Source organism: Pseudorca crassidens, chromosome 4 (genome assembly GCF_039906515.1).
Source record: "Pseudorca crassidens isolate mPseCra1 chromosome 4, mPseCra1.hap1, whole genome shotgun sequence".
NCBI classification, from domain to species: domain Eukaryota; kingdom Metazoa; phylum Chordata; class Mammalia; order Artiodactyla; family Delphinidae; genus Pseudorca; species Pseudorca crassidens.
Genome location: NC_090299.1, coordinates 13066902 through 13093665, shown reverse-complemented (window position 1 = coordinate 13093665; position 26764 = coordinate 13066902). Strand labels below are relative to the sequence as shown.

At 35.6% G+C, this 26764-nt stretch overlaps 2 protein-coding genes across 10 annotated transcripts in view; one reads left to right on the top strand and one right to left on the bottom strand.

The window, feature by feature from the left end:
• The window catches only part of SCLT1 (sodium channel and clathrin linker 1), a 268727-nt gene extending 244710 nt beyond the window's left edge, over positions 1–24017 (bottom strand). Inside the window, exons 1-2 of one of the 4 annotated variants that reach the window (XM_067735090.1) lie at positions 23544–24017; positions 4822–4889 (exon numbers count right to left, since the gene is read on the bottom strand). In XM_067735090.1, coding sequence (XP_067591191.1) covers positions 4822–4889; positions 23544–23577 — 102 coding nt within the window. In that variant the 5' untranslated portion in view covers positions 23578–24017. The remainder of the gene's footprint in view (positions 1–4821; positions 4890–23543) is intronic. The other 3 variants (XM_067735088.1, XM_067735087.1, XM_067735089.1) reach the window with 3 other exon arrangements.
• Positions 24018–24198: 181 nt separating this feature from the next.
• C4H4orf33 (chromosome 4 C4orf33 homolog) overlaps positions 24199–26764 on the top strand; it is a 90133-nt gene continuing 87567 nt past the window's right edge. For 4 of the 6 annotated variants that reach the window (XR_010942853.1, XR_010942852.1, XR_010942854.1 and 1 more), the window contains exon 1: positions 24199–24423. Coding sequence is in view for 1 of the 6 variants with exons in the window: in XM_067735091.1 (XP_067591192.1) it covers positions 24409–24423 (15 nt within the window). In the remaining 5 variants the exon portion in view is untranslated. Of the gene's footprint in view, positions 24500–24539; positions 24709–26764 lie in introns of those variants that run through there. The other 2 variants (XR_010942855.1, XR_010942856.1) reach the window with 2 other exon arrangements.

Below are 26764 nucleotides of genomic sequence, written 5' to 3'. Positions count from 1 at the left end.
GGTTACAAAGAGGATTTAATTAGCTTGCATGTGAGAAAAGGCAGGGATTTAAGGGGGAATAAAAGTAGGACGAAAGAAATGGGAAAAAAAGGGATATTTCCCACTCACCTTCTTGAATAAAATATTTTTCTTATCTTTGAATATTTGTCATCCAGTGCCTACTACTACACTCTTAGAAAGTAATGTGACTTGAAATACTTTTTATTTATATAGAAAACACAACATAGTCAAAGAAAGACAACTAAATTTCACAACAACCTGAAGGGATCATTCAAGAAACTAGTTACTTGAAGTATTTTTAGTACATATATACAATGGAATATTACTTAGCCATAAGAAAGAATGAAATAAACCCAATCGAAAAATGGGCAGATGATCTAAATAGACATTTCTCCGAAGAAGACATACAGATGGCCAAAAAGCACATGAAAAGATGCTCAACATCACTAATTATTAGAGAAATGAAAATCAAAACTACAATGAGGTATCACCTAACACCAATCAGAATGGCGATCATCAAAAAATCTACAAACAATAAATGCTGGAGAGGGTGTGAAGAAAAGGAAACCCTCTTACACTGTTGGTGGGAATATAAATTGGTACAGCACTATGGAGAACAGTATGGAGGTTCTTTAGAAAACTAAAAATAGAGCTACCATATGATCCAGCAATCCCACTCCTGGCATATATCTGGAGAAAACCATAATTTGAAAAGATGCATGTACCCCAATGTTCACTGCAGCACTTTTTACAATAGACAGGACATGGAACCAACCTAAATGTCCATCAACAGAGGAATGGATAAAGAAGATATGGTACATATATACAATGGAATATTACTCAGCCATAAAAAAGAATGAAATAATGCCATTTGCAGCAACATGGATGGACCTAGAGATTCTCATACTGGGTGATGTAAGTCAGACAGAGAAAGACAAATATCATATGATATCGCTTATATGTGGAATCTAAAATATGGCACAAATGAACTTATTTACAAAACAGAAATAGAGTCACAGATGTAGAAAACAAATTTATGGTTACCAGGGGGGAAAAGGGAGGCAGGAATAAATTGGAAGACTGGATTGACATATACACGCTACTATATATAAAATAGATAACTAATAAGGACCTAGTGTATAGCACAGGGAAGTCTACTCAATACTCTGTAATGACCTACATGGGAATACAATCTAAAAAAGCGTAGATATAGGTATACGTATAACTGATTCACTTTGCTGTACACCTGAAACTAACACAACATTGTAAATCATCTATACTCCAATAAAAATTTTTAAAAAAAGGCAAACAACCCATTTTTTTAAATGGGCAAAATATTTAAACAGGAACGTCAGAAAAGAGAACATCCAAATGGCCAATAAGCATATGAAAATATTCTCAACATCACTATTCATCAGGGAAATGCAAAATAATGCCATTATACTAAGTGTTAAAAAAGAAATAACAAGCCCCAAATGGGGTCACCCACCCCCCATCACAGCAAACCAAGCCAGTTTCAACCCCTCCCAGAGATGTGACCTTTAAAACAGTCCAACTGAGGGCTTCTCTGGTGGCACAGTGCTTGAGAGTCCGCCTGCCGATGTAGGGGACACGGGTTCGTGCCCCGGTCCGGGAAGATCCCACATGCCGCGGAGCGGCTGGGCCTGTGAGCCATGGCCGCTGAGCCTGCGCGTCCGGAGCCTGTGCTCCGCAACAGGAGAGGCCACAGCAGTGAGAGGCCCGCGTACCGCAAAACAAACAAACAGACAAACAAAAAAAACAGTCCAACTGAAATTTCCTGAGAAAGACCCCTGCGGTTCCGGTCCTGGTAGAAGACCTGGCCTGAAACAATCCTTTCTTTTCACTTACTAATACCTTTTCGCTCCCTCCCTTCCTTCTACCTATAAAAGCCTTCCATTTTGTACAACCCCTCCTGGTGCTGCTGATTCTTAAATTTTGGAATAAAGCCATTAGTTCTTCAAAAAATAAAAAAGAATGAAATAATGCCATTTGCAGCAACATGAATGGACCTAGAGATTATCATACTAAGTGAAGTAAGTCAGACAGAGAAAGACAAATACCATATGATGTCACTTATATGTGGAATCTAAAAAGATGATACAAATGAACTTACCTACAAAACAGAAACAGACTCACAGACTTCGAAAACAAACTTATGGTTACAAAAGGGGAAAGGTTTGGGCGGGGGGAGATAAATTAGGAGGTTGGGATTAACAGATACACACTACTATATATAAAATAGATAATCAACAAGGACCTACTGTATAGCACAGGGAACTCTACTCAATATTCTATAATGACCTATATGGGAAGAGAATCTGAAAAAGAATGGATGTGTGTGTGTGTGTGTGTATATATATATATGTATATATATACACACAAAAGAATGGATATATGTGTGTATATATATATGTATATATAGGAATCACTTTGCTGTACATCTGAAACTAACACAATGTTGCAAATTGACTATACTCCAATATAAAATAAAATTAAAGTAAATAAAATGAAGTATCTTTAAAAAGTTACATACAATTATAGGAAGGGAAAAGGTTTTTTTTTAAGATGAATGAATTATGAACCAAATATATTAAATATATGAGCTATTCAACACATTGGAAGACTCCAACTTTCTGTTTAAATCCACAGAATTTATGTATCATTAGTTATTATAAAGGTATCCTGTATTTTCCTAAGAAATAATGCTATACAAAAAATCTTAAGGCAATCCACAGAACTTACTTTGATCCAAAAGAAGTCTAAATGATCATTATGTAGTAATAGTACTAAAGAATTTTAACTACCATTTATAATATAGTTTCTGGAGAAAATTATGTTTGAAGTACCAACTTAAAATGTAAGAAATAAATATCAAACTCCTGCAGGTTTGTTTTTTTTGATACTGGAAAAAGGTTTCATAAGATATGTCCACTTAACACAAGAGCTGGCAATTTTATGGTACCTAGTGTGAGAAAGAAGGGACAGTTCATTGGGACTTTATTTTGAAAAACAGAACTAAAAGGCATGAACTGTTTGTATTTCCCAAGCTGATCATGACTTTTTACATCTCCATTTTCACTGTATTTGGCACACAGACCTCAAATAATTTTGGAAGATATGTAGGTAGGAGGGAAGAAGAGGAAAGATACAGCTGTTTAATTAATCCTACAAATATTTATTGAATATCTAACAAGAATTGTTCTAGGAACTTGGGAAATGCAGCTGAACAAAAAGGGCAAACAATTTATGAAGAATTTCTGTTGCTAGTAGCAACAACTAAAGTTACAGTGACAAGAGATCTGAGCCAGTGCTCCTGGGTCCCATTTACTCTCTGATAATGAACAGTTTAACTCCTACTTCTATGTCTTCCTTTAGTACAAAATAAACAGAAAACAAAAACAAAACAACAACAAAGAAAGAAATTCCTCCTGAGCATTTTATCAGAAACCAGAATAATGCTTCTGGGGTGAAAAATCCCCAAGGATGCACTACATATGACCAAGGATATGGACGTTTCTGCTAGAAAGCAGATTAAACTCGCTTTCATGCTCTCATATCACCTCCCACTCACTAGTGCAAACTACCCAGTGAAAGGCAAGACCCATGAGGACTAGAGTCTTGAGACAGCAACATGTTCTGAAGAGATGGTAGACTGCAAAGGAATCAGGCAGTAACAATATACTAACACTAAAAATAAGAAATAGAAATCTAGATTTGACTTATGACTACAAGAATAGTACATGTAAGAGAAGAATGTGTACCTTCAAATAATTAAAGGAGCTATATAATTTCACTGAAGAGTACACTACTAAATAAGGGAAAACTTTTCCCTACTTGGTATGTTACCATCAGGCTTTAATTAATTATAATCACAGTACACAATGCAGGGACACTTAAAGGGCTATGGAGAGTCATTATTTTATCTGGTAAAACCATCTTTCATAATCAAGTCAGACACAGATTCCAGGAGATATGATGCAATTCCATGCCCAGAGGTCTTCTCAGGCTTTAAAATCAATCTTTTGTTTGAATCCTCCCTCTTCAGGCATATTCTATATGACATTAAGCAGAAGCAAAAGAACCTAAGAATCTAAGCAAAATTTAGAGGCTACTGGATTATGAAAGATTTTCTATCACCTAGTATCTTAAAAACAACTTCCTTTTAATTTCTTAAAAGCAATTTCAGTTTTAATTACAAGATTTATTTATGCCAAAAGCAAACCAATTCTTTATTGATTCAGTGGATAACTACCACTAACCTAGGAGATATTTTTCTTTTAATATCCTATAACTCAGAGTCCACCAGTAAGTATACCTTATTGGTCAAAAAAAATTTTTTTAACACAATATTTAAATTAAAAAAATACACCAAGAAAAAAATATTAAAACTATACCATATATTATTTACTGTTTTGAGTTAGTTTATGCTCTGCCATAATTTATAAGAATTCAGAGTTAAAGTTTACAGTTGGATGTATCTTGAGAAACCTATTTAGGATGTTTCAAAAATCTAATGAATTCTCATTTTAGAACTCAGACATTTTAACACTATACATAATACGTAATCTCAGACTCCGGAGGGAAAAACACAATTTCTATGGTCAAAGAATTTACAGTCATTAAATAAAAACAAGTTTTCCTCCTTACAAGAATCAAAGTTGTAAGCAAACTTTTAAAGTGCTATGGGCCACTTCACATGGAATAATCCTAGGTAGCATTTATTCTACATTTGTATTCATGTTGAGATGTTTACAACCAAATTTGTACTTAATTTGTTAGGCCTCAATTTAATTTACATACCTGTACCGATGAATATTTGAAAAAATTTTCCATTTGATACCGTCTAAGAACTTCATTTAGCCTTTGATCTGAAACAAAGAGAAGAACCAATTTGTAGTTAATTGGGTAATGTTCAACTTTTAAAAAGTAGAAATAAAGTAGATATTATTTGATACATCTAATGCAAAACTGCTAGTCGCCACTGTTGTTCAAAATAAAATGAATCATCAATCTCAACACACCATTTTAGAATTTAAAATTTAGAATTTAAAACTAGGCCATTCTATATGGCCTAAGCCAAATAAGTACTACCAATGGGAAAAAGAACAGCTACAAAGAACTAATTTTTCTGCTCCTATAAATTTTAATTCTCAGTCTCTCCTGGTTTGCTCTTCAGGTTACTAAAGTCAAAAAAATATTCTCCACGTTTATTTTTTTATTCCTGCTACTAGAAGTGAAAAGAGTTGGAAAGACAAGGCTAAACCATTCCTGTTTAGAAGTTAAAATCTGCTGGAATTCTCTTCCAGGACAAACCTCCACACAGAGGAGAAACTGCAGGACAAAGTATCCAAATTAAGCAGGAATGGGCAAGAGACAATGGAAAAGAAGGTCCAGAAGAGCTCAGAACTCTCAGCAAGTACAAGGTAATATTTTTATTTGAAGCAAGAAAAGCAACATACAATAGAACATAGCACCCAACAAATATACAAAACTCATTCTTTCAAGATCACATGGAACATTTAAAACTGATAATTTCCTGACAAAAGGGTAAGTCTCTTTTAAGTTTTTGAATATTCAAGTGGGATTTATCTCAGGGATGCAAGGATTTTTCAACATTCACAAATTAATCAATGTGATACATCACATTAACAAACTGAAGAATAAAAGCCATATGTTCATCTCAATAGATGCAGAAAAATCTTTCGACAAAATTCAACAATGATTCATGATAAAAACTCTCCAGAAACCAGCCACAGAGGGAACATATCTCAACACAATAAAGGTCATATATGACAAACCCACAGCTAACTTCATCCTCAAAGTATTTCCTCTAAGATCAGGAACAAGACAAGGATGCCCACTTTCACCACTTTTATTCAACATAGTTTTGGAAGTCCTAGCCATGGCAATCAGAGAAGAAAAAGAAATAAAAGGAATACAAATTGGAAAAGAAGAAGTAAAACTGTCACTGTTTGCAGTTGACATGATACTATACATAGAGAATCCTAAAGATGCCACCAGAAAACTACTAGAGCTAATCAATGAATTTGGTAAAGTTGCAGGATACAAAATTAATATACAGAAATCTGTTGCATTTCTATACATTAAAAACAAAGTATCAGAAAAAGAAATTAAGCAAACAATCCCATTTACCACTGTATCAAAAAGAATAAAATACCCAGGAATAAACCTACCTAAGGGGGCAAAAAACCTGTATTCTAAAAACTATAAGACACTGACGAGAGAAATTGAATACACAAACATATGAAAAGATATACTGGGTTCTTGGATCAGAATAATCAATACTGTTAAAATGCCCATACTACTCAAGGCAATCTACAGATTCAATGCAATCCCTATCAAAATACCAATGGCACTTTTCATAGACCTAAAACAAATAATTTTAAAATTTGCATGGAAACACAAATAGCCAAAACAATTTTGAGAAAGAAGAACAGAGGTGGAGGAATCATGCTCCCTGACTTCAGACTATACTACAAAGTTACAGTAACCAAAACAGTATTGTACTGGCACAAAAGCATAGATCAATGGAACAGGATAGACAGCCCAGAAATAAACTCATACACTTATGGTCAATTAATCTATGACAAAGGAGGCAAGACTATGCAATGGATAAAAGACAGTTTCTTCAATAAGTGGTACTGGGAAAACTGGACAGCTACATGTAAAAGAAGGAAATTAGAACATCTCTAACACCATATACAAAAATAAACTCAAAATGGTTTAAAGAGCTAAATGTAAGAGTGAAAGCCATAAAACTCCTAGAGGCAAACAAAGGCAGAACATTCTTTGACATAAATTGCAGCAATATTTTTTGGATCCTTCTCCTCAGGCAAAGGAAATAAAACCAAAAATAAACAAATAGGACCTAACCAAACTTAAAAGCTTTGCACAGCAAAGGAAACCATCAACAAAATGAAAAGAGAACCTATTTAATGAAATATTTGCAAATGATATGCCTGATAAGGGAATAATATCCAACATATATAAACAGCTCATACAACTCAACATCAAAAATACAAATAACCTGATTAAAAAGTGGGTATAAGTAGTGAATAGACATTTTTCCAAAGAGGAAATGTAGATGGCCAATAGGCACATGAAAAGATGCTCAACATCACTAATTATCAGGGAAATGCAAACCAAAACCACATTGAGAGATCACCTCACACCTGTCAGAATGGTTATCATCAAAAAGAACACAAATAACAAATGTTGGCCAGGATGTGGAGAAAAAGGAACACTTGTACACTGTTGGTGGGAATGTAAATTGGTGCAGTCACTGTTAAAAACAGTATGAACGCTTCCCAAAAAACTAAATATTGAACTACTATATGACCCAGCAATTCCACTCCTGGGTATATAAAATCACTAATTCGAAAAGATACATGCACTCCAATGTTCATAGCATGCATTATTTAAAAAAAAAATTTTATTGGGGTATAACTGATTTACAATGTTGTGTTAGTTTCAGGTGTACATAGAGCATGCATTATTAACAATTGCAAAAATATGGAAGCAACCTAAGTGTCCATCATCAGATAAATGGATAAAGAAGAGAATACAACTCAGCCATAAAATGAAGGAAATTTCCCCATTTGCAGCAGCATGGATGGACTTGGAGGGCATTATGCTAAGTGAAATAAGTCAGACACCGAAAGACAAATACTGCATGGTATCACTTATATGGGGAATCTAAAAAAATACAACTAGTGAATATAACCTAAAAGAAGCACACTCACAGATATAGAGAACAAACTAGTGGTTACCAGTGGGGAAAGTGAAGAGGGGAGGGCAATATTGGGGTAGGGGAGTAAGAGGTACAATTATTAGGTATAAGCTACAGGGGTATATTGTACAACATGGGAAATACAGCCAATACTTTATAATAACTATAAAGAGTATAACCTTTAAAAATTGTGAAGCACTAAAAATTGTACACCTGTAACTTATATAACACTGCACAGCAGCCATACTTCAATAAAAAAAGAAGAAAAACTAAAAATTAAAATAAATAAATAAGAGTAAGTCTCAACAACTTTCAAAAGACTGAAGCTGAAGAGGAGAATATACTACTCTAAAATATGCCTCTTTGTCATAAGGATTATTTTAGCCTGGTAATTTTTAAGAAACAGCAGAATAGAAAAAGCTCTGAAAACTGAGTAGAAGTTACCATTTTGTAAAAGACATTTACATTTATAAGGGAAAACTCCATTTGTAAGCACGTCTCCCTCTCTATACCAGAAAGAGAAAGATGACTCTAAATTTCTAGAAACTCTTTATGAATAGAGAAGGTAATGACTTAAATTTGCTTAACTACTTTACTCCTGTTTACTGTGTTTTTCCTGGTAATTTCTCATCTCTTCTTTTGTCTTTATCTGAAGATGTTATTTAAGATTGTAGCTTGGGCCATTTGAAGGAGTTTTTCTCAGTTTTCCCAGGTCTCTAATGTATACAGAAGGTAAATGTTATTAAACTTGTTTGTTTTTCTCCTATTAGTCTGTCTTTTACTATAGGAGGTCCCAGGCAACAACCTAGAAGGGTAGAGGAAAACTATTTTTGCTCCCCTGCAAAGCCAAAGAGGTCCTATTACCTGATAATAGCACAGTTAGGCTAGAATGAAGAACCAAAAACTACAGGAAAAATCTCCATAATGTAAGAAATTACTTTTCAATAACCTATTGGCCTCAGGATGAATTACACGACAAACTTAAAAGTATTTTGAACTCGATGATAGTGAAAATGCTGTACCTCAAAACTTAAAGAGGAAAAATCCCCTGCACAGCAAAGAAAACTATCAATAAAATGAAAAGGCAACCTACTGAATGGGAGAAAATAATTGCAAATCATATATCTGAAAAGGGGAACAGATCTAAAATAAACAAAGAACTCACACAACTCAGTAGCGAAAAAAAAACAAACAACTGGATTAAAAAATGGACAGAAGACCTGAATAGACATTTTTCCAAAGAGGACATACAGATGGCCAATAGACACATGAAATGATACTCATCATTAATCATCAGGAAAACACAAATCAAAACCACAACAAGATATCACCTCATTCCCATTAGAATAGCTATTATCAAAAAGACAAGAAATAACAAGTGTTGGTAAGGATGTGGAGATGGGTACTGTTTGTAGAAATATAAACTGGTGCAACTACTATGAAAAACAGTATGTAGGTTTTGGTTCCTCAAAAAACTAAAAACATAATTCACATGACCCACCAATTCCACTTCTGAGTATTTATCTAAAGAAAATTAAAACACTAATTTGAAAAGATATGCACCCCCATGTTCATTGCAGCATTATTTATAATAGCCAAGATATGGAAACAACCTAAACATCCATTGTTGGATGAGTAGATAAAGAAATTGTGGTATATATACAATGGAATATTACTCAGCCATAAGAAAAGAATGAAATCTTGCCCTTTGTGACAATATGGGTGGACCCTGAGAGCACGATGCTAAGTGAAATAAGTAACAGAGAAAGACAAATACCATATGAAAAGAGAGAAACCAAGGTCACTGACACAGGGAAGAGATTGGTGGTTTCAAGAAGTGGAGGATGGGGGCAGGGAGAGGCAGGAAAAATGGATGAACTGGTTCTTTTTTTAAAAAAAAATAAATTGAATAAATCTTTTAAAAAGAAAAAAGATATGAAACATTCTTGAAAGCAATGAAAGAAAAATAAATCAATTGAGATATATTCCTTGCTCATCATCAAAAGCCACAATATTATTAAAATGTCAATTCTTCTTAAATTGATTTAAAGATCCAGTACAATTCCAATAAAAGCCATTCTGTAGATATGGACAAACTTGTTTTAAACATTGCATTGAGTAGTCTAGACAACATTGATGAAGAAGTTGATGAACTCACACTTCTCAATTTCAAGATTTACTAGAAAGCTAAAATAATCAAGAGAGCATGGTATTTGAAACAAACAGACACAAAGATAAACAGAACAGACAGAGCCCACTAGTACACCTATGAAAATTCAGACAACTTGACGTTGGTCAAAGGAATAAAGGCACATTAATACAGAAAGTACAGACTTTTAGTGTTTAGTCATCATCAACAAATGATGAGGGTACAAATCGATGACCATAAGAAAATAAAGACACAAACTCTGTACCATAGACATAAATTCATTCAAAATCATTCATTGTCTTAAATACAGAGTACAGAACTATAAAAATTATAGTGGAAAACTTGGGAGAAAATCCACATGAGTTCTAGTATTGATAATTAGTTTTCATATCCAACACAAAAAGCACAATCCATGAAAGAAAAAATATTGATAATGTAGACTTTATTAAATTTAAACTACTTACTCTATGAAGGACAATGTTCAAAGAATGGAAAGACAAGCCCCTGACTACGAGAATATATTTTCAAAACACATAACTGAAGAAAGATTTGCATGCAAAATACTCAAAGAACTAGAAAAAATTCACAATAAGAAAAACATACCAAATTAAAACAAATATGGCAATATGAGTAGACACCTTACAGAATAATATATACAGATGGGAAATAAGCATGTATAAGTTGATCAACATTAGGAAATCATTGGAAAACGATAAGCACTGTGCATTGGGGAAAAGCAAATTAAAATAACAATGAAATATAGGGACATATGTATACATATGGCTGATTCACTTTGGTGTGCAACAGAAACTAACACAGTGTTGTGAAGCAATTATACTCCAATAAAGATCTACTCAAAAAAATAACAATGAGATGCCCTACCCATAAAACTAAAATAAAAAATAAAATAAAATATAGGTGGAAATGTAACAAGAATAGCTAATATTTTGCGAAAGAACCGGGGCGGGGGGACTTGTTCTACCAGGTATCAAGATTTATTATAAAACTATAGGCATTTGGACTGTGTGACAGTCATATAAGGATAAACAAAACTGACCAATGGAAGAGAATCCAGGATCCAGAAGTATACCCATGTATATATGAGCACTTGAATTGTGATCACAGGGGCATCCAGAGCAGTGAGGGGAGAAGGACAATCTTTTTGTAAGTGGTTCTAGATCAGCTGGATACGCTCATGGAAAAGAACAAAACATCACCCATAAAAATCAATTTTATGTGAAATGAAGATCTAACTGTGAATGCCAAAACAATAAATTCTAAAACAAAACAAAAAGAATGTCTCTATAGCCTTAGGATAGGGAAAGATTTTTTTAATCAAAACACAAAGACACTAATCATAAAAGAAAAAATGACAAACTGGACTACGTTAAAATTAAGAACTTCTGTTCATCAAAAAGAGACTGTTAAGACAGTAAAAATGCAAGCCACAAACATGGAGAAGGTATTTCCAACACCTATAACTGACAAAGGGCTTATTTCTAGAATATACAAAGAACTTCTATCAGTTAAAAGGCAGGCAATCCTATAAACACAGTGGTAAAAAGACTTAATTAGTATTTCACAAAAAGGTTACCCAGGTGCCCAACAAACATAGAAAAGCTGTCAACCTCATTAGACATCAGGAAAATACAAATTAAAATTACAATAAAATAAAGAGCTAAGGCTAAAAGACAAATGCTGGTGACAACGTGGAATAAAGAAAACTCCCATACACTGCTGGTGGGAGTGTAAATTAGTAGAATTTTAAACACAAATATAATTCCTAGGAATATACCCAACCAAAATATGTGCACTTGAGCTCCAAGGGCCATGACAAAAAATGTTGGTAACAGCATTATTCTCAATGGCCCCCAAACTGGAAACAACTGCAAGTATCTATCAAAAGAAGAATAGATGAAAGTGATAAATTTATAAACTAGAATATTCTGTAGCAATGAAAATGAACATACTACATCTACATTCAAGAGTATGAATAAATCTCAAAAACATAATATTAAATAAAAGAAGCCAAACACAGAAGGACGCATGGTTTATGATTCCATTGATATAAATTTCAAACACAGGCAAAACAGTTTTTACAGTGTAAAATTGAAGATATTAGTTATCTTTGATTATCTTTGGGGAGGAGGACATGGGTATGATCACAAGAGGGCTTCTGGGGTGCTAGCAATGTTCTGTTTTTTGACCTGGGTTATGGTTATATGAGTTTTGAGCTTTGTAATAATTCTCTTAGCTTTATATTTGTTTTCTCTATTTTCTGCATGTTACACATTAGCAAATATACATATATATGCACATATATATTAACTATATATACAAATAAATTAAAAAATATAAAATTACACACACAAAATGTATACATTCTACACTGTTAACTTCAGATAACAGTTTCTTCCTTGAAAGCACACATAATTTGGTGGAGAAATATGACATATATGTGATTCTGATAAAGGAATAATTATAAAGTATTAATAATTTAAATCATTTTAACTTTGAGTTTAAAAGGAATTATTCCTTTTTTTATTGTTACCCTCGGAACTTTTAAGAGAGTTACCTGACACATAGCACCAAAATTAGGATCTAGTTTCTGCTTATTACTCTTCTCTCACAGTCTCAAAAGGAGGTTGGAGATAAGGCCAGGGATATAATAATTCCAATACAAACTACTTCTTTTCTTTCCTGATAGGGTTTTAAATAAGAAAAAACACTAAATCTGATGTCTCAGTAAATAAAATAGGTTAAAAAGTCAATTGTGTATTAATGAGAGAAAACAATCTTCATAGACTGACTTTAATCTGGAGCAAATTTTACTATAACTTAAATCTACCATTTCCTTCATTGAACAAGCACTTATCTCATTGTTTAATTTGCATTTTCTGGATTACTGATGAGATTGACATTTTCATATGTTTAGTAGCTCTTCAGGTTTTATTTTTTGTAAATGACCTATCATATTCTTTACCATTTTTCTATTAGTGTGAATGTATTTTTGTTTGTGAAAACTTTTTAAATTGTGAATGGTAATCAACTCTTCATTATATTTATTATAAATATATTCTCCTTTCTTGTGGCTGGGCTAGTCATTATATTGATGATGTTTCTTGTGATATCCAAGTTTTTATTTCTAATGTCGTCTATTCATATATATTTTTCTTTCAGTCAAAAATGTTTGTCTCTTTAAGAAATCTTCTATGATCCTGAGATCAAAAAGACACCCTCTTAAAATTTTTTCTGAAAGTTTAAAGAGAATTTATTCCTTCAATCAATCTGGAGATAATTTTTCTACATGGTGTGAGAAAGTATCTTTATGATTTTTTCTTTCCCATTTGGATACCCAATTATCGTAGCACCATTTGTTGAACAGCCTATCCTTTCCCACTGATTCAAGTCGCCTGTTCTTTCAGATAACAAATGTCTGGAGATGTATGTGTTTGTTTCTGTGCTAACTGATCTATGTACTTATCGATCTGCCAATATAATATTGATTTAATAACTGGATATTTATAATCAGTCTTAATAGCTGGTAAAATAAAATTTCCCACCTTGATGCTCTTTAAAACTCTTTTGGCTACTCCTAGCTCATCAACATAGATTTTAGAACCATGTTGTCAAATCTAGGTTTGGGATTGCATTGAATCTACCCATTAATTTGTGGGGAAATTGACATGTTTACTATATTGAGTGCTCTAATCCATAAATTTGATATGTTGCTCCATTAATCTAGGTCTTCTCTTATGTACCGAATAATTTTCTAATGCTAACTAACCTTCCGTTGGTGGGATGAACCCAGCATGAAGATAATTGTATGTATATTATATATCTACGCACACACAAACACACACATGAACTTATATTCATTGATGGACTCAATTTATTAATATTTTATTTAGGATTTTAGTTTCTGTGTGCATAAGTAAAACAGGCCTATAATTTTCTTTCATGCAAGTGTATTTGCTGGGTAGTAAAGAAGACAGACACTAGGTTCAAACTAGACTGCCTGGGTTCAAATCCCAGCCCAATTACTTATTAGTTATGAGATAACCTTGAAACTGTGGTGGTACTTATCCAGGAGGTTTTTATCTATGGTTATTGAACAGATGGGTATGAGAACTGTAAAATCAAACTCAGGATAAGGTGTTACCAGGCATGTACTACAGAAAAGCAGGGGCATAATCACATTAAGATTACTTACAAGAGAACAGATGAACCAACGGGAAACTGTTACAGCCTATGTAAGAAAGTAGTAAAAACAAACTGGGAAGGAGTTAAGGAAATGGAAGAAAATGAAGGTTTCAAAGAATAGAGGTCTCAATGAGGTCAAAGAACAGTTATAGTGGGAGTAAGATATTCGTGTTTAAGATTTCAAAAGTAGGGCAAATTAAATAGGACTTCTGCTTATGCTCAAGATAAAGTAAAATGGTCCACTTTCCCACCTGACACACCAAAAAAAACAAATGAAACAATGGTTTGCCAGGCAAACACACATCAGACACTGATAATGACAGACACAAAACAAATGAAGTAAGGCCTGTGATTGTCCCAGCTTACTGACTTGAGCAACATTTCTGGCCACAGAACAAGGAGGAAAAATGCAGGCAGAGATCAGCAAATCCTTTGAGCTAAGGAGATGAAGCTGAGACTCAGTGGAAACCAAGTAAACTAGAGTTGGCAGGACAAACAATAGGAGAGAAAGCTGTACAGAGAGAGAACTCCATATATATAAGATCTGTGAAGGGTCTGTCTTGCATAAACAAAAGAGTACTAACTCTTTATTAAAGCAATTGATTTTACAGTTTAAAATCTTCCCACAAAGAAAGCTCTAGATCCAGTTGGCTTCACTGGTAAATTCTACCAAACATTTAAGGAAGAAATAATACCAATTCTACACAAACGTCTTCCAGAAAACTGAAAAGGACAAAGTATTTTTCCAAGTAATTCTGAGGCCAGCATTACTTGATACCAAAACCAGACAAAGACATTAGAAATTTTTTTTTTTTTAAAGGCTTCAAGGGACTTCCCTGGTGGTCCAGTGGGTAAGACTCTGCGCTCCCAAGGCAGGGGGCCCAGGTTCAATCCCCAGTTGGGGAACTAAGAGCCCACATGCTGTGACGCGACAAAAAAAATTTTTTTAAAAAAGGTGTTATGTACACAGATGTTAAGATTTTAAATAAACTTTTTAGATAATCAAATTCAACAATATATAAAAAAGATAATACATTAGGACCAAGAAGAGTTTCTCTCAAAAAGGCAGGTTTAACATTGAAAAGTAATCTATATAAATCACCCTATTAAAAAACTAAAAACGGAAAAAACATCTGTTCATCTCAATAAATGCAGAAAAAGCATTTGGAAAAATAATCCAACACTCATTCTGATAAAAACTCTCAGAAAACTGGGAATAGAAATGAACATCCTCAACCTAATAAGAACATCTATGAGGGCTTCCCTGGTGGCGCAGTGGTTGAGAGTCCGCCTGCCAATGCAGGGAACACGGGTTCGTGTCCCGGTCCGGGAAGATCCCACATGCCGCTGAGCGGCTGGGCCCGTGAGCCATGGCCGATGAGCCTGCGCGTCCGGAGCCTGTGCTCCACAACAGGAGAGGCCACAACAGTGAGAGGCCCGCGTACTGAAAAAAAAAAAAAAAAAGAACATCTATGAAAAAACTACAGCTAGTATCATATTTAATTTTGAAAAACAGATGCTTTCTACCTAAAATCAGCAACAACACAAGGATGTCCACTCCAACCACTTCCGTTCAACAATGTACGCAAGGTTCTAGCCAGCACAATAAAGCAAGAAAATGAAATGAAAGGCAACCAGACTGGAAAGGAAGAAGTAAAACCATCTCCATTTACAGATGAAAAGATTGTCAATGCAGAAAATCTGATGAACTCCATATAAAACCTACTAGAATAAGCGAGCTTTCAAAGATGCTACGGTAAAACACACACACACACACTCACGCACACACACTCACGCACAAAAAGTATTTCTATATACTAGCAATGGTAATTCAGAAATTGAAAGTAAAAGAATAATACCATTTACAACAGTATCAAAAACAGCAATACACAGGGATAAATCTGACAAAATATGTGCAAAACCTATATACTAAAAATTATAAAATATTACTAAGAAAAAATTAAAGAAGAGCTATATCAATCAAGACATATATTTTTTCATTTGTCAGAGGACTCAATATCATTAAATGAATTCTACACAAATTGATCAAGAAAGTCAATACAATGCCTATCAAAATCCCAGCACCTTTTTTTGTAGCACTTGACAAGCTGATTCTCAAATGTATACAGAAGTGCAAAGGACCTATGATAGTCAAAACAACTGTGAAAAAGAACAAATCTGAAAGGCCAACACTATCTGACTTACTATAAAACTGTAATAATCAAGAGAGTAGGATACTGGTTTCCAGATAATCAACAGAACAGAAACGGATCTACACAAATATGTACAACTGATTTTTAACAGATACAAAGGTAATTTAATGGAGAAAGGACAGTCTTTTTAATTGGGCATCCATATACAAAATAAGTGAACCTTGACCTTTACCTTACACCTTGTACAAAATTTAACTCAAAATGTTTCATAGATTTGAATGTAAAACCTAAAACTACAAAACTTCTAGAAGACCACAGAAGACCACATAGAAGATAATCTTTGTAGCCTTGAGTAAGGCAAAGATTTCTTAGATATGACACATCCATAAAAGAACAAATTGAAGAATTGAACTTCATCAAAATTAAAAACTTCTGCTCGGTGAAAGACACTCTTAAGAGAATGAAAAGAAAGAAAGAAAGAAAGAAAAAGAATCCATCCCTACTGGTTATAACACCCACTACAATAATGAATTTTTCACTCCTTAGTTTGATACAAAAGTCCCTCTTTTTTTTTTTTTTTAGCAGAGGAAACACAATCACTTTTTTTCTTTTTAACATCTTTACTGGAGTACAATTGCTTTACAATGGTGTGTGAGTTTCTGCTTTATAACAAAGTGAATCAGCTATACATATACATATGTTCACATATCTCTTCCCTCTTGCATCTCCCTCCCTCCCACCCTCCCCATCCAACCCCTCTAGGTGGTCACAAAGCACTGAGCTGATCTCCCTGTGCTATGCAGCTGCTTCCCACTAGCTATCTATTTTACTTTTGGTAGCGTATATATGTCCATGCCACTCTCTCACTTTCTCACAGCTTACCCTTCCCCCTCCCCATATCCTCAAGTCCATTCTCTAGTAGGTCTGTCTCTTTATTCCTGTCTTGCCCCTAGGGTCTTCATGACTTTTTTTTTTTTTTTTTAAGATTCCATATATATGTGTTAGCATACGGTATTTGTTTCTCTCTTTCTGACTTACTTCACTCTGTATGACAGACTCTAGGTCCATCCACCTCACTACAAATAACTCAATTTCGTTTCTTTTTATGGCTGAGTAATATTCCATGTGTATATATGTGCCACATCTTCTTTATCCATTCATCGGTTGATGGACACTTAGGTTGCTTCCATGTCCTGGATATTGTAAATAGAGCTGCAATGAACATTTTGGTACATGACACTTTTTGAATTATGGTTTCCTCAGGGTATATGCCCAGTACTGGGATTGCTGGGTCATATGGTAGTTCTATTTGTAGTTTTTTAAGGAACCTCCATACTGTTCTCCATAGTGGTTGTATCAATTTACATTCCCACCAGCAGTGCAAGAGGGTTCCCTTTTCTCCACACCCTCTCCAGCATTTATTGTTTCTAGATTTTTTGATGATGGCCATTCTGACCAGTGTGAGATGATATCTCACTGTAGTTTTGATTTGCATTTCTCTAATGATTAATAATGTTGAGCATTCTTTCATGTGTTTGTTGGCAGTCTGTATATCTTCTTTGGAGAAATGTCTATTTAGGTCTTCTGCCCATTTTTGGATTGGGTTGTTTGTTTTTTTGATATTGAGCTGCATGAGCTGCTTGTAAATTTTGGAGATTAATCCTTTGTCAGTTGCTTCATTTGCAAATATTTTCTCCCATTCTGAGGGTTGTCTTTTGGTCTTGTTTACGGTTTCCTTTGCTGTGCAAAAGCTTTGAAGTTTCATTAGGTCCAATTTGTTTATTTTTGTTATTATTTCCATTCCTCTAGGAGGTGGGTCATAAAGGATCTTTCTGTGATTTGTGTCATAGAGTGTTCTGCCTATGTTTTCCTCTAAGAGTTTGATAGTGTCTGGCCTTACATTTAGGTCTTTAATCCATTTTGAGTTTATTTTTGTGTATTTTGTGTATTTTGTGGTGTTAGGGAGTGTTCTAATTTCATACTTTTACATGTACCTGTCCAGTTTTCCCAGAACCACTTACAGAAATACAAAGGATCATGAGAGATTACTACAAGCAACTCTATGCCAATAAAATGGACAACCTGGAAGAAATGAACAAATTCTTAGAAATGCACAACCTTCTGAGACTGAACCGGGAAGAAAGAGAAAATATGAACAGACCAATCACAAGCACTGAAATTGAAACTGTGATTTAAAATCTTCCAACAAACAAAAGTCCAGGACCAGATGGCTTCACAGGCAAATTCTATCAAACATTCAGAGAAGAGCTAACACCTATCTCAAACTCTTCCAAAATATAGCAGAGGGAGGAACACTCCCAAACTCATTCTACGAGGCCACCATCAGCCTGATATCAAAACCAGACAAAGATATCACAAAGAAAGAAAACCACAGGCCAATGTCACTGATGAACCGTAGATGCAAAAATCCTCAACAAAATACTAGCAAACAGAATCCAACAGCACATTGAAAGGATCATACACAATGATCAAGTGGGCTTTATCCCAAGAATGCAAGGATTCTTCAATATTTGCAAATCAATCAATGTGATACACCATATTAACAAACTGAAGGAGAAATACCATATGATCACCTCAATAGATGCAGAGAAAGCTTTTGACAAAATTCAACACCCATTCATGATTAAAACCCTCCAGAAAGTAGGCATAGTGGGAACTTTCCTCAACAAAATAAAGGTCTCAATGGTGAAAACATAATCGTCCTCAATGGTGAAAAACTGAAACCATTTCCACTAAGATCAGGAACAAGACAAGGGTGCCCACTCTCACCACTGTTATTCAACATAGTTTTGGAAGTTTTAGCCACAGTAATCAGAGAAGAAAAAGAAATAAAAGGAATCCAAATCGGAAAAGAAGAAGTAAAGCTGTCACTGTTTGTAGATAACATGATACTATACATAGAGAATCCTAAAGATGCTACCAGAAAACTACTAGAGCTAATCAATGAATTTGGTAAAGTAGCAGGATAAAAAATAAATGCACAGAAATTTCTAGCATTCCTATACACTCATGATGAAAAATCTGAAAGTGAAATTAAGAAAACACTCCCATTTACCATTGCAACAAAAAGAATAAAGTATCTATGAATAAACCTACCTAAGGAGACAAAGACCTGTATGCAGAAAATTATAAGACACTGATGAAAGAAATTAAAGTTGATACAAATAGATGGAGAGATATACCATGTTCTTGGATTGGAAGAATCAACATTGTGAAAATGACTATACTACCCAAAGCAATCTACAGATTCAATGCAATCCCTATGAAACTATCACTGGCATTTTTCACAGAACTAGAACAAAAAATTTCACAATTTGTATGGAAACACAAAAAACCCCGAATAGCCAAAGCAATCTTGAGAAAGAAAAACAGAGCTGGAGGAATCAGGATCCCTGACTTCAGGCTACACTACAAAGCTACAGTAATCAAGACAGTATGTTACTGGCACAAAAACAGAAAGATAGATCAATGGAACAGGATAGAGAGCCCAGAGATAAACCCACACACATATGGTCACCTTATCTGTGATAAAGGAGGCAGGAACATACAGTGGAGAAAGGACAGCCTCTTTAATAAATGGTGCTGGGAAAACTGGACAGGTACATGTAAAAGTATGAGATTAGATCACTCCCTAACACCATACAGAAAAATAAGCTCAAAATGGATTAAAGACCTAAATATAAGGCCAGAAACTATCAAACTCTTAGAGGAAAACATAGGCAGAACACTCTATGACATACATCACAGCAAGATCCTTTTTGACCCACCTCCTAGAGAAATGGAAATAAAAATAAACAAATGGGACCTAATGAAACTTCAAAGCTTTTGCACAACCAAGGAAACCATAAACAAGACCAAAAGACAACCCTCAGAATGGGAGAAAATATTTGCAAATGAAGCAACTGACAAAGGATTAATCTCCAAAATTTACAAGCAGTTCATGCAGCTCAATAACAAAAAAACAAACAACCCAATCCAAAAATGGGCAGAAGACCTAAATAGACATTTCTCCAAAGAAGATATACAGACTGCCAACAAACACATGAAAGAATGCTCAACATTATTAATCATTAGAGAAATGCAAATCAAAACTACAGTGAGATATCATCTCACACTGGTCAGAATGGCCATCATCAAAAAATCTAGAAACAATAAATGCTGGAGAGGGTGTGGAGAAAAGGGAACACTCCTGTACTGCTGGTGGGAATGTGAATTGGTACAGCCACTATGGAGGACAGTATGCAGGTTCCTTAAGAAAACTACAAATAGAACTACCATATGACCCAGCAATCCCACTACTGGGCATATACCCTGAGAAAACCATAATTCAAAAAGAGTCATGTACCAAAATGTTCATTGCAGCTCTATTTACAATAGCCAGGAGATGGAAACAACCTTAGTGCCCATCATCGGATGAATGGATAAAGAAGATGTGGCACATATATACAATGGGATATTACTCAGCCATGAAAAGAAATGAAATTGAGCTATTTGTAATGAGGTGGATAGACCTAGAGTCTGTCATACAGAGTGAAGTAAGTCAGAAAGAGAGACACAAATACCGTATGCTAACACATATATATGGAATTTAAGGAAAAAAATGTCATGAAGAACCTAGGGGTAACACAGGAATAAAGATGCAGACCTACTGGAGAACTGACTTGAGGATATGGGGAGGGGGAAGGGTGAGCTGTGACAAAGCGAGAGAGGCATGGACATATATACACTACAAAACGTAAGGTAGATAGCTAGGGGGAAGCAGCCGCATAGCACAGGGATATCAGCTTGGTGATTTGTGACTGCCTGGAGGGGTGGGATAGGGAGGGTGGGAGGGAGGAAGATGCAAGAGGGAATAGATATGGGAACATATGTATATGTATAACTGATTCACTTTGTTATAAAGCAGAAACTAACACACCATTGTAAAGCAATTATACCCCAACAAAGATGTTAAAAAAAAAAAAAAAAAAAGACAGTATGGTACTAGCACAAAAACAGAAATATAGATCAATAGACCAGGATAGAAAGCCCAGAGATAAACCTACGCACATATGGTCACCTTATCTTTGACAAAGGAGGCAAGAATATACAAGTCCCTCTTTGAACAGGTCCTTAAGGACTATCATGTCTCCTTTATCAGATGGAGGTAGAAGAATGGTGTACGGCAAATATGCTAGGACAAATGAAAGGAGGCCAAAATCAACAGAAGGCAATGACGATAAGGTCAGAGGTAAGTGGGAAAAGGGTAAGCTTTCTACATTTACCTGAACTGGTGTTCAGCTGGTCAACTAATGGGGTCACCCACCAGCTATACCTGGCATGTGAGGTCCAGTTATAGGAAAAAAGGGGAGGTTCACAGACGTCTAACACTCCTTCTCATCTCTTCATGCAAACCCTACCATTCCATGCTCCAATTTCCTGAATAAGTAGTTATTTCAAGCCTCCGAGCCTTTGCTTCTTCTGCTCCCTCTGTCTGAGGATTCCCTTCTTCCATGCCCTTGTCTTCTGGTGAACTCATTTTTCAAGAAATAATTTACTATGCTTCTACCGTTCTCTCTGGTATTTGGACTTCAGTTTTATTTAAGAATTGTTGCTGGTGAATTCCTCTAAAACTCATAGTTTATGAGTGCCTCAGGAACTCTCCCCACCCCAACCAAACTACTCAACACCAATTCTTGTCCCACACCAGTCAGATGGTGGCCAGCCAGTCCTCCTTATGGGATAAGGGATATTCCCACTTCAAACCTAAGAAATAATGCTAATGTTATAGTATCATTATAATGTCATTAATGATTTTAGGTAATATAAACTGTGCACTTAAAATGTGCTAGACACCATGCTAAGTGCTTTATTTGCATCATCTCATTTAATCCTCACAACAACCCCATGAGGGTTATTGTGCTATTATACCCATTTTACAAATGAAAAAATTGAGGTATAGTGAAGCTAAGTAACTTGCCCAAGGTCAAAGACCTAGAAAGAGAGCTAAAATATGAGCCCAGACAGACTGAATCCAGAGGCTGAGTTCTCAACCACCGGTCTATGATGCTTCCGAAACGGAATGTACCACTTTTTTCCTACTTTCTCCATTGCTCAAGCAAGCCAAAAACCTGAGTTGCCCTGTACCTCTTTCTTCCAAATCCCTTCATCTCCAATCTCACTGAACCTATCTTAGTTCACTTCTTACCTGGATAATGACAACAATTGCCTAACTGCACTCTGCTATAATGCATGTTCCTCATAACAGCCAACTGGGCTTTTCAAATAAATCACAATCTGATCAGGTTACTCCCAACTGAATTCCTTTCAGTGATTCCTATAACCTGTGCAATGGTCCAAACTCCTAAACACACAGCAAACAAGGTCCTTTACTATCTAGCCAAATTCTTTCCTTTCAGCTCCATTTGCCATTTCCCTATATACATCATATTCCATTCAAACCAACTTTCTTAAAAGTTTCTAACAAAGCATATTCCTAATCCCTTCAATGTTGTAAATATTGTTCTACTCGACTACACAGTTCTTTATCTAGTAAATTTATATTACTGCTTCAAGTTTCAGCCCAAATGGCACCTTCCTTGACCACAGTAAATTATAACCGTGTAAGAGTTAATATTTGTTTAGCACTATGTCAGATACTATTCTAAATCCTATTCATATTTTAACGGTCATTTAATCATTTGAACAATGATTCAAATGATTCAAATGATTTCCTCATTCAAGTGAGGAAATTGAGGCAAAAGAGTTGTCAGTTGCTGCCACTTCAGTGTATTTATGGAATTTATATACTTCTCTCCTCAAATTAAATTCTTGAGGGTAGAACAGTCTTCCTCATCTTTGTAATAGCTATGCTGGTATAGCGCCTGGCACATAATAGAAACAGGAGGAGCTCAATGAACATCTTTTGAACAAATGGCCAGAGCTGTCTCTCTAGGTTCTAACTGCAGACTTGGAAACTCTTTCTGGCCATTAGCCCTCTAATTTCTCCAGAGCATGCCAGGAGCATAACAAAAACGCATGTAGCAGAGTCCCACATAAGCTTAAGGAACCTAACAGTATTTACTAAACGGTTCTGCTGAAATGTATACATATCCTCATATACACCATCAAGCTTTTTCTGCAGCTGTCTTCTTTTAAGTTTTTACAAATTTCCATGCACCCAACAGGCATTCAGAAAATACTAGTCAACGATGACGACATTAAACATTACATATAAGAATTCTAGATAAAGGAATGTGGAGCTTACTCTGATCTCGCAGAAAGTCGATTTCTGTGGCCATTTGGATACAATTTGTTTGACGCTTTCACCACCTTTACTTTTCCTAAAAAGGCACAAAGCTCGTTGTGCGGGAAAACAAATCTAAAGCAACGCTTCGGAGGTTGTCTACCAGTTGAGCGGTGTAATCAGCATCCTACTCACGTGGCGTCAACAGCCCCGCCGCACCTCCTTCTCCCGAGTCCCAGCCGAGTCCCTCGCTCAAGCGAGACACAAGATTTCAGGTTTGCTGGGGACCCGCCAGGTGAATTCTGTCCCGCGTTCACCCGAATCCCAGCCAGGTGGGACCAGGGATGTACAGGCGTCCCGCGGGTCACTCGGGGTCGTGTGGGGCCACTCAGGAGAGCGCCGAGAGAGCTGGCGGGCAGCCGGGTGGCGGCGTCCTTGGCGGAGCGGCGAGCGACTGCAGGACTGCCGAGAAGCCCGGGCCAAGCAGCGGAAGTCCACTCGGCCCGCCCTGCGACTTTGAAACCGGTGCCCCAGACCGCTCCTTGGAGACGGTGACGCCGCCTGCGTCATCACGCAGACGTCTGCGTTTACGTCATCGCGCTTCCTGGAGTTCTCTCACGCTATTGGTTGTCTGTCAAGAGATGGGCGGAGCTGTGGAAACCTGGATGACAGCCGGCTGAGCCACCTGTGTGGCGGCGGATAAGCTGCTGGGCCCGTGTCCTAGGATGGCTGGGCCCAGCGGGTTTTTTTGTTTTTTTCTTTTATTCCTTTTTAAAAAAGAAAACCCCAAAAATGTAAACATAGGGCATTAACTACATATTTTAAATGCCCCCGTATCTTTGCTACCTAACACTTCCGGACTGGGAGAACTCGCTGGCCAGAGCGGATGGTTGGAAAGCACGTAGGTTTCTGCGTCTGCGGTCTGAACCCAGACTGGCGTCTTCAGAGTCTACCTCCAAAGCTGTGGAGGATTCTGGGTATGAATTTGGTACCAGGAACTAAGTACGTGGGTCTTTGGAGAAAGGACACAGCTGTTGTTTAGATAGTTAACCGCGTGGCAATAAGACATGTAGTTAGAAGTACTCCAAAGATCCTGCAAATTCAGCAGTTATTTCTTTAGAGATAACTTTGATTCCTCAAAAAAAGATGGAAAGACAAATTCACATTTTTTGCAAGAAATAATGAGGTAAAACTTTACATTTGTATACCGATTACAATCCCCATCTTTAAAAAATGATTATGTCTGGATTTAAAGCTCATCATTATTTTTAAAAGTTAACATTAGAGGAAATTTCAATCCCAGCAATCAAAACGTTAACTTGAAGCCAGCCACCAGTTTTAGTGCTTTTTAATCAAATACGTGTTTTTATGGGTTGAGGTAAAGTTTCTAAATAGACAGGTAGAAGTAGTCGATTTAGCTTTCTTTTTAACAGTTTAAGAAGTTTTTGTTTTTTGTACTTATAGTGTTATATAAACAAAGTAATGTTAGCAGAATGTATTAAGAAATTTTTTAAATGCGTCCAGCTGTATCCAGTTAGGTAGTCGAAGTCCTGTTACAGGTTTTCTCCATACTCACTATTAAGAGAATGAGATAGACCTTCCCCTAAAGGCTGGTTGTTACATATGGAGGCACATCTAATAACTATAAAAACTTTAATTTAGCTTTGAGTTAGTGAAGATTGAACTTGATCTGGTTTTTAGTGGCCATGAAGTTAACACAAAAACTTGTTGGAAGGAAAAATTGAAAGTGCAAACTCCCAACCCTTTTTCGAAGTCAGTGTGTGGCTTTTTCTTCAGGAATGTCTCTCTGACTCCCCAACGACTTGTTTGTATCTTCCCCTACATTTGAACCTTGCATACTGTCATAGGGTGATTTAACTTGGCACCAAACAAGTAGTCATAAACTTAACTCTACATTTACACTAGAAGTTGATAAGATATTAGTATGGGTGAAAGCAAACAGTACTTTCTGGATGTAAATGATGAGGTGGTCTTCACATTGCAAAAATTAAATATCCAAAATTGGAGTTTTTATCTCTGTACTTGAATTATTTGGCCTAGATGGTCAAGGTCAATACAAACTATATAGTTTTTCAGTTTTGAGGTGTGGTGGTTTGTTTCTTGGTGGCTTTTTTTTTTTTTTTTTTTGGTTACAAGATTTTTACTGGTTGAATTTTAATGAAGTACTTTCAAAATAATTTTCATCTGTAAGAAACAAAGTTGCTATGATTTCACTTATCTTTATCCACTCTAGTGTTCTTGCTTCTTAAAGCTTCCCTTCTGTTCTCTACCCACTTACCCCAAGGTAGGTGCTTCCTTTGTACTTACTTCGTGCTTCTTCCTGCAGTGTCTATCATATTGTTTTGTAGTTTGACTCCAGGCTCCATCATAGCACCTGGAACACAATGAGCACTTAATAAGTATCTGATGAAGGAATTAATTTAAAGAATGTGTGTGCATAGGAAGTATCTATTACCGTAATTGAGTACAAGGAATGAGAAGGAGAGAAAAGTACTTAGTATGTGTTTAACCATTATCTAGTCACTAATTCATGTTTTTTATATTGATATATTTCTGCAATAAGGAAAGCCCTAAAAATTAATAGATTTCACTAATATTAATGTATGCAGTAAATTGACATTGAGTACCAAGTACTGTGGGGAAAGCATCATGAAGAATACAAAGTTGGAAGTTTAAGCTAGGATCAAAACTTCTTTTTAACATTGTCTGATATTATTAAATGCCATAAAAAGTGATTTTTTAAAAACTCTTAATAATTATGTTTATTTGACCAACCAAGAGAAGGATGGCCTAGAAATTCAATCTCTCTTTTTAAGCTTATCTTTTTATTATTATAATTATTGTAGTAAAAAATACATAACATGAAATCTACTCTTAATTTTTAAAGTGTCAGGCACAGTATTGTTAACTCTATGCACATTGCTGTACAGCAGATCTCTAGAACGGTTTCATCTTGCATGACTGAAACTCTGTACCTATGGAACAACAACTCCCCATTTCCCTCTCCCACCAAAAGTGATTTTTATAAAACAAAAATAATCATTCTGTTAAACACAAAAGTTGTTTTTCCCCCAAGAAAGTTTTTTAAAGTATGTAATAAGCAGAATATATTTAGGCTGAACCATGTGAAATTGTTGATTTTTTCCAAAATTTCATATGGCTTAGCTTAATATTTTAACTGAAAATATCTGAATAATGGCAACACCCCAGTGTGATATCTG